Raw genomic sequence first — 9,128 nt, forward strand, 5'->3', positions numbered from 1 at the left:
TGTTTTTCATCTCTCTAAGTTTCATATATGTTATCTTCTTACCAGTAAGAGTAAGAATTGCTCAGTGAGCCTCTCCCGGCATTTATTCTTGACGGTTTGGGTTTTCTACGAATCTCACTCTTTGGTTTTATAAGTGGTGGAGTTTTGATGTTTATCAGATAGATAGATTTCAAAACCAATTTTCTATTTCTTATTTCTTTATTCAGTTTGGTACACCATGATTTGTTTATAGGAGAAAGTTGTTTTCCTCTTTGGTTCCATTATTTGTTTTTCAGTTATATTTCTAAACTTTGGTTGTGTTTCATTTACTGTGAGTTTTGGGAGGCAAAGTGTGTTTTGAATGAGGATTTTTGGGGGGTTTGATGCAGGGTAAAGTTTCTGAAATTTTCAGGTCTCTACAAGTATAGAGCTTTACGGATGTTTCTTGGTTGTTCCTGTTTTGGTTCTGCTTAGGACTGATATATTTGACTTTGCTGCTTTGATATTTTTCTTTTCATTGTATCAATTTCCCCACTGTGATATTACTAGGGAATTTGAGAGTCCAGTATTGATTAAGGATAATTTGGGTGCTTGATATCATATGATTTCACTCGTGTTCAGTTTTGGGGTAGTTGGTTATATGATGTCTTTCAAATGTAATTTTATAAGTCTTACATTTTGTTATATCATTGATATTTTAATACATTGTTCTGGATTTGGTTTTAAGAATATGATTGATATAAGCATGCTTTGATACTTTTCCTTAGTCTTTGTTATTAGGTTATTTGTGGTAGTTGTGATACCTGCGATTCTTAAGTAAGTGATAAAGAGATTGCATGATTTTCCGTCTTTGATATTGAGATTCATTTGTGAAAACCTTCATGTGTCAGAATTCCGTTCCTTCTGCTCTTGGACTTGTGAGTTTACGTGAAAGTACTTATGTTTCAGATTTGTTTACTATGCTAGTGTTCATCATTTGAGTTACACTCGTAATTTGTTTCCAATGTGTTTGTGGTGAAACGATGTCCATTTTTGATTTCCCGATTTGTGCGGTGGGAGCACGAAAACTATATATTATTTTAGAATCTTCTAGTCAGTAAGAGAGTGGTACTGACAATGTGCACATTACTATTATGACGTGACCATGTGCTAGTGTTCATCATTTGAGTTACACTCGTAATTTGTTTCCAATGTGTTTGTGGTGAAACGATGTCCATTTTTGATTTCCCGATTTGTGCGGTGGGAGCACGAAAACTATATATTATTTTAGAATCTTCTAGTCAGTAAGAGAGTGGTACTGACAATGTGCACATTACTATTATGACGTGACCATGTGCTAGTGTTCATCATTTGAGTTACACTCGTAATTTGTTTCCAATGTGTTTGTGGTGAAACGATGTCCATTTTTGATTTCCCGATTTGTGCGGTGGGAGCACGAAAATTATATTTTATTTTAGAATCTTCTAGTTAGTAAGAGAGTGGTACTGACAATGTGCACATTACTATTATGACGTGACCATGTGTGGCACGATCATTTGGGTTGTGGTAACCCATTTTAGCTAATAGGTTTGCAATGGCATTCCAAATATTATTTTAGTCAACGGGTTTGCGGTGGCATTCCCATATGATATGTAACCTGTGGGTATGCAGTGGCTTCTCAAATTGATTTATGAGCTTGCAGTGGCAGCTTGATTCTTTTCGGTGAAAGGATTTTGATCATTGTGTTGATCTGTGGGTATGCAATGGCCTCTCAAATTGATTTATGAGCTCGCAGTGGCGGCTTGATTCTTTTCGGTGAAATGTTTGATCATTGTGTTGATCTATTTTGAAGTGGGTGTTTGGTTACCAAACTAATTGCTCCTCGGTGACTTGTTATTGTTATGATTTTGAATCATGTGGTTGTGATGTTCGGGAATAATGTTATTGGCTTAATACTCGAGTCATTCACTGAGCGTGTTTTTTGCTCATTCCTCGTTTCTTTGTGTTGCAGGTTGTTTTAGTTTCGGTTTCAGAAGAATTCGGGTTGTGGGCAGTGGAGAGTAGTATTTTCTCATTTTGGTCGACTCTTGTAAAAGAAAAACACTTTTGTTTGTAAGTAGCACTTGGAATCCTTCTGGGATCTAATTGCTAAATTAGTTTTGTTGTGAACTTGTTCTTTACCTTTTTTTATTTACAGCAAATTTTCTTCTTGCTTTATTTGTATTTAAATTTTAAATTCAGCCGGCAAAAATGCTTTGGTTTAATTTTTGGGCCGGGTCGTTTCACAGATCTTCTACTGAGGTCTCTTCATCTTCTGAGAGAACGTCAAAATCTTGAGGGAGGTGAGCAGATTTCTCAATGAATTTTGTATTTATACCTAGCCCTTAAAAATCCTTCACAAATCACAATCCACCATTTAATGAAATTCTTGAGAATACTTAGAGTTTTGAATATCATCAGATTTTAACGGATATTTTGAAATCTTGATTGAATACATCAAGATTTTAAATGATTTTTTAAAATCCTGATTATTCACCCACAAACTTTTAAAGTATAAAAAAATCCTATAAACTCTCAATTGAATACACCTCTCTAATTGAGTTGGGATTCAACTAAATTATTAGCTCGACCTTCATAAACTATTGAGTCAAATCAGTCAATAATGAAACATACTTTAACATATTTTAATTCAATTATCAACCATTTTTTAATGATACAATCAATGAACTAACGCGTTTTCTAGTGAGAGAAACTCCTCATTCTCTCTAGCAAACCCAGCTTCCAGCTTTCCCCCTCCTCCCCCCCTTTCTTGCCAGATCTAGATCACTCCGATCTGGATCTTTGGCTTGAAAGTCGGGGGAGATATTTTTTCCCTCTTCGCAAGGCTTATCCCTACCCTTCTCGTGGTAGCTCCCTGCTTCCCTGGCGGTGGCAAGTATGCTTTCCCTTTTGTCTTTGCTTTCCTTTCCTTCCCAGATCCCCTTTTCCAACAATTCCTAATCTTTAATTTTCAGCATACCCATCTCTCTCTGTCTCAAATCTCTGATTCATCATGGTTAAGATGCACATCCTCCTCACCCATCGGACTCCACTTCACCGATTGCTCCTTGGTCCATCGGAGCTCTGTCGTCGGCGTTGTTTGGATTGTCTGTTTTAACGGGTTTTTCCCGTCCCTGCACGTAAACCCGTTGAATACGGTTGTGCAACAAGGGTCTGCACGGTCTTCGGCCGTCTGTCCCTTTGATCCCTTTGCGGATCAGTCTCCTTCTCCTTATCTCTTTTTCTTTTTTTCTTCTGCTTTGGTTACTGACTTTGTTTCTGAGGATGTTTTGTATGGTTTAGAGATTTGGGTTAGGGAGATCTTTCGATGGGTTCTATGTTGCTGTACTTGCACGGGATTGTTTTGGTTGGACTCCAAGTCTTCGTCGGCAGATCTGGTGACGTTTCTGTGTCACCTTTGGGCTTGGCTGGTGGCGGCGACGTCACTACGTCATCTCTCTCCTGTTAGATCTGCACTGTGGCTGAAGATTGTAGGGCTATTTGGTTTTGTTTGTTGGTTTTTATTTGGGCCCGTTTTGGGTATTTTGTTTATAATGGTGTTCTTATTTGAATATAAGCATACTTGACCAAAAAAAAAAAAAAAAACCATTTTTTAATAGTTATTGTATGAACTCAATTATTGATAGTTATACCATGAATTAAACGATGCCTCGATCAGGTTCTTCATTTGCCGAACGTTTCTCATGTTTGTGGGAGTCAGAACTTTGAGCTGTTTCAACTTTCACCTGCTGTCTCAACGTCGTTCGGCCACCGGAAACTGTTGTAGTTCTTTTCGTGTTCAAATTATTGGGGGCGCTATTCAGAACACTTAATAATCTAAAGTCCTTCTTGAGATACCACAAAATGTTGGCCGAGAATTCAAGCGACCAAGAAGACCTTCTTCTCAAACAGGTGAAGGCCTTTTACGAATCGAAAGCTGGTGTGAAAGGGCTCGTCGATGCAGGAATCACGAAAATCCCACAAATTTTCATCCATCAGCCAATACATCCCAGCCAAGTAACCTAAACCGAGTTCAATATTCCAGTGGTGGACCTCGCTGACGCCGCGGTTGGCATGAGCAGGCATGCGGAGGTGGCTGAGGGAGTCCGGCGGGCTGCGGAGACTGTGGGGTTGTTCCTGGTGGTGAACCATGGGATACCTAAGAGAGTATTGGAGGAGATGCTGCAGGCGATCCGTGGGTTTCATGAGCTGCCCAAGGAAGTGAAAGCTCACTACTATAGTATAGACCCCAAGAGGAAGGTCAAGTCTGCTGGTAGCCATAAGCTCGGTAAACCAACTTCTCTACCATGGAGGGACTCTTTGTTATGTGACATGATTTCTGAGCCTCTTGATCCTCAAGAATTGCCTGAGATTTGCAGGTATGTATTATTTTAATTAAGCCCTCAGGATTTTAGTCCCTTCCTCCACCGGCTCTCGACGTAGAATATCTTAGTTACAGTGCGTATACGCATGAAGTCCAATGAGTTTTCTACTGTTAAACTAGTTCTCTACATATAAAATGATTATTATTAATTGTTTCATACTACATTACTACGTAGTTGAAGCCCCCCCAACTGATATGAAGATTTCGTAAGGTTTAAGATTCTGATATGCTCTTTCCTGGTTTAGTAGTGAAAATACTAGGATGAAACAAATATGCCTAGAGGGGGGCCTTCTCGCAGAAATCACACTTTCTTTCAATTCAAAACGTAACAAACAATACTCAGGATTGAAACACAGGTATGGATCCCAAAACAGCAGTAAGATAACTAGGCAAACCAAGATAATCACAAACACACAGCAACCAAGAGAGCAGAATTGTTTGCGCAGTAAAAACCTCAAAAATGAGGACAACAACTACGGGGCCTTTAAGGTTAAAGACCCTAATGAAAACAAATCACTAGATGAAAGAATACAAGTTCTTTACAAACAACCCAAAGCTCTGACCTCGGCTTACTTACTAGACACACTAGTAGATTGTCTGATCATGTTCTTGTAGATCTTCACCAGTACCTTTGAACTGTCTTCACTTGTTGATAGGTGATGACCTCAACCTTCAACCTTGGACGCACATCAACGACTCCAACTGACCTCGAGAGCACTTGATGTGAAGAATGTAATGAATGATGAATGTGTTTGACTCAATGATCTACTTAAACATGGAACAAGTAGTTCATAGACTCGAATTTGAAGCACATGGTTTCTCACAATGCTAATAGAGAAAACTTTGACTCAATAGATGCACAAAACTTATACGCTCAAAAAGTCACCGAATGAATGGTTATACACGTTGTATATATATTTTAGACTCCCCCTAAAACCTTGGGCAATAAAGACTCCAAAACCTAATTGACTCCTAATATGGAAGGAACAAATCATAAAAAGATATTCAACAAGTGAACATGATTCTATTCTTAATAAAGACGATAAGACTTAACAAATCAAATCATGTAGAGAAATATCCTTTTAAAACTCAACTAATGTATGCGCACAAAACGTGAAAAAGAAGAAATAACATCCAACGACTTGACCTGACAGGGATTGCAAAACAGATTGCAATCCCAGTATGCATGTAGATTGACCTTTATGAAATGCAAATATCCAACGACCTGACCTGACAGGGATTGCAGAACAGATTACAATCCCAGTATGCATGTAGATTGACCTTTATGAAATGCAAATATCCAACGACCTGACCTGACAGGGATTGCAGAACAGATTACAATCCCAGTATGCATGTAGATTGACCTTTATGAAATGCAAATGCTCTTACCTAGAGTGCATCGAAGAGTCAGCTGGAGCATTGTATGACCACATATCATTTCCAATTTACACTTGATAACTCTAGCATACCTATGATTCTAGCTTTTATATTAGGAATGCCAACATACATCAAAACTATACTAACAAGTAGCTTGGTTCCGTTAAGTGTCAGCTATTTATGAGATTTCTTGGTCTCTATATATGTTTGCTAGAAGGAACGGAAGGAATAGAAACAGAGAAACACAAGACGTTTCTGTAAAGATCTTTCGTAATCTCGTTCTAACTTTACTGCTGGTCATTAGTCAATATTACTCTCCTGTTTAGAGTGATGAAAATCACAAAACATGTAAATTAGATTTGAAGCCATATCATCAGGAGGATATTGAATTGTGAAAAGTTAAAATTTTGCAGAGACATAACTATGGAGTACTTAAAACGTGTTCACAAATTAGGTGTCACTTTATTTGAATTGCTATCTGAGGGACTGGGGCTCAAACCTGACCACCTTCTGGGCTTGGGCTGTGCAAATGGACATTTGATTGCTGGTCATTACTATCCACCATGCCCTGAGCCTGAATTGACCATCAACAATGGTCAACACACAGATCTCGGTTTTCTCAGCATCGTACTTCAAGACAATATCAATGCACTCCTTTCGTATCAAAACCAGTGGATTGATGTCCCCACCGTGCCCGGAGCTCTCGTGGTGAATATTGGAGATTTCTTGCAGGCAAGCATTGTATTGTATATATTCATTGTTAATTGTATTGCCTATTTAATTGCGAAGAGCTGTTCTGCAATTTCTAATAAAATGGCTATACGTTGGTGCAGCTACTCTCAAACAATAAATACATCAGCGTCATGCATAGAGTACTTGCCAAGAAGGAAGGTCCAAGAGTTTCTGTGGGATGTTTTTTCAATCACATTCCACAAGAAAATTCTGCAGGGAGACTCTTGGAGCCGATTAAGGAGTTGATATCAGAAAAAAATCCCCCAATATACCGTGGAACAAGTGCGATAGATTATATAGGCCACTACAGGAAAGCGTTGATCAATGGGGTGTGTGGACTCGAATATTTGAAGCTGTGAGGTCGACTTGAAACTGTGAAGTTTGGTCACCGAAAAGATCATGGTCTATAAGTCTATTACTACTCTAGTACTCAATTGATGTAATAAGGGATCAGTGTCGTGTTTATCACTGATCTTCTGATTCCACTACATGTAAAATAAACTCAGAGTACAGAATTTATTAATCGAGCTTTTCGTATTATTCTCAAGTATCACTTCTGTGTTGCTGTTTTGCTAAGGATACCCGTTATTTAGGTTGATATACTGCAGCTGCTTTGGATTTTATAGGTTGCTATGAGTCTATGACGTTTCCATGTTGGCATTATTACTCGAAATTTCTATAGTACGTTCATAGCTTCAGTTCACCTAGCCACCTAGGTTGCCATGTACTTCTAATGTACATTAGGATCGTTATGAGATAAAAGATTTTCAACCTGAAGAATTGTTGCTGCTGCTTTTTTGGTTGGGTGTCCTTAGTACTTGGCCACCCCAAATGGACATGACACTTCAAATTTCACCTGGCTCTCTAATCTTATTTGATTGTAGCTGCTACACAACACCACCAAAGTTCAAGTCATGTTTCCAACTAACTTTATAAACTTGATGCAGATTTGGGACGGTTATTGCTTTTGGCCACATGGCTAGTTAAATGGGTGTAATCTCTGTTCTTAGCTATGTGAGCTACCCGTCAAAGACCATGAACCATGCTTTGCTTTCGGTCATTGACAAGACCCAAGAAAAGGGATGATATTGAAATGAACTTTCAATTTTACAATAAAACCGAACTTTGAAATTGAAATGAAAAATAAAATAAATGACAAATTTCAGTTTACCACCTTGACTTTGCCACCAATATCATGTTAGTCTCTTCCTTTTCAATTTAATCAGCAACACCCCTAATATTCTCATTTCAATCAGCCGTGTCTAAAATTATCAGAGACATTCAAATTAGACATTAAATGGTGAGTGGTGACTTGGCAGCGACGACAAACTGAGCTAGTGGGCCCACATAAAGGGAAAATTATTATTATGACCTCCATGCAAGATCCGGTTGCATCTTTCTGCTTGAGCCTGAACAAAAAAGGGTCGTCCTCCTACATCATGATCGTCAGACGGTCTTTCAGACCCTAAACCATCACAAGCGTTCCCAACAAACCCTTCTCATCTCCTGATTTTTGGTTGATCATCCGCCTCACTAGGTAAAAGCCCTCCTCCGCTATTGCAGATGAACCCAAACGATCCGAAATCCACAACTGTATCCTCTGTAAGAGCCAAGATTTCGGTGGCTGCCATCTCCTCTGCCATGGACAGAAGAAAACTTGCACAAGAAAATGGGGGAAACCCTAGTTTTCTTCTCATTCCCAGCAGCAAGTGCGGCTAGGTATTTTGCCTTTTCATCATCCTGTCTTTTTTACCTTTGGCAATTTAGTTAGTGCTTTTGTTTGTAATATACTCTTTTTGGCTATAATAAAACAAAAATGTTTGTCTAATTTAGACTACTTTATACTTTACTTTTCTCTCATTTACTATATTAAGCGTCATCAAAGACAACTTTTTTTTTTTTTTTAAATGGGCTGGTGCGGTTGTCCTCAAGCCTTGATTAATGAAATTGCAGGAATACAAGGGGAGGACGTAGAGCCTGAACCCCATATTACAATAAGCATAAAGAGAACATCCTGAAATAATATCAGGACTCTCCACAAAATTTATGTATTCTAACAAGCACCAATTAGCAAAGAGTGCACGAAAGGCTACTCCATTGGCTTTAATATAGCGGTGACATACCTGAAAAATAACTCTATAACGAAGAAGCATCATTACAAATAGCACAGCTTTCCCACTATGTTGCCGCACGGAAATAAATCCGACGGCACTCAATTTCATCCTGCCACTAGGAGATTGCGTCCATTTAATCAAACAAATAGCTCGCCGCCTCTCTAGTCCAGATAAGGCACACTGGGTGTGCATACCGGGATAAAACCCACTTCGTCCTACCCAAGAGTAGTAGGATATTATTGCAGGCGGGAAAAATTCACCAACGGTGTCTGGACACTTAGGGGACTTTCAGAATGATACCTGAACTTACAAAGTTATCAATGTGATACCTGAACTCATTTTTTCGTATCAATGTGATACCTACGGCCAATTTCCGTAACGGCTCCGTGACGGAAATTGGCCGTAGGTATCACAATGATACGAAAAAATGAGTCCAGGTATCACATTGATAACTTTGTAAGTTCAGGTATCATTCTGAAAGTCCCTAAGTGTCCAGACACCGTTGGTGAATTTTTCCCAATTTT

At 38.8% G+C, this 9,128-nt stretch overlaps 1 protein-coding gene across 1 annotated transcript; it reads left to right on the plus strand.

Moving 5' to 3' along the window:
- The first annotated feature begins 3,662 nt into the window (after positions 1-3,662).
- On the plus strand, positions 3,663-7,040 carry LOC133710092 (1-aminocyclopropane-1-carboxylate oxidase homolog 1-like). The gene is made up of 3 exons (XM_062136074.1): positions 3,663-4,376; positions 6,172-6,490; positions 6,592-7,040. Exons 1-3 carry the CDS (start codon positions 4,072-4,074, stop codon positions 6,847-6,849), a joined length of 882 nt encoding a protein of 293 aa, XP_061992058.1. The 5' UTR covers positions 3,663-4,071; the 3' UTR covers positions 6,850-7,040.
- The last annotated feature ends 2,088 nt before the right edge of the window (positions 7,041-9,128 follow it).

Source organism: Rosa rugosa, chromosome 5 (assembly GCF_958449725.1).
Source record: "Rosa rugosa chromosome 5, drRosRugo1.1, whole genome shotgun sequence".
NCBI classification, from domain to species: Eukaryota; Viridiplantae; Streptophyta; class Magnoliopsida; order Rosales; family Rosaceae; genus Rosa; species Rosa rugosa.

Bases quoted from the DNA above. Each gene is read 5' to 3' on its own strand.
- LOC133710092 (XM_062136074.1), top strand. From the start codon at position 4,072: ATGAGCAGGCATGCGGAGGTGGCTGAGGGAGTCCGGCGGGCTGCGGAG. The intron at 4,377-6,171 runs GTATGTATTATT...AAAATTTTGCAG, and splicing joins GAATTGCCTGAGATTTGCAG to AGACATAACTATGGAGTACT. The intron at 6,491-6,591 runs GCAAGCATTGTA...ACGTTGGTGCAG, and splicing joins ATATTGGAGATTTCTTGCAG to CTACTCTCAAACAATAAATA.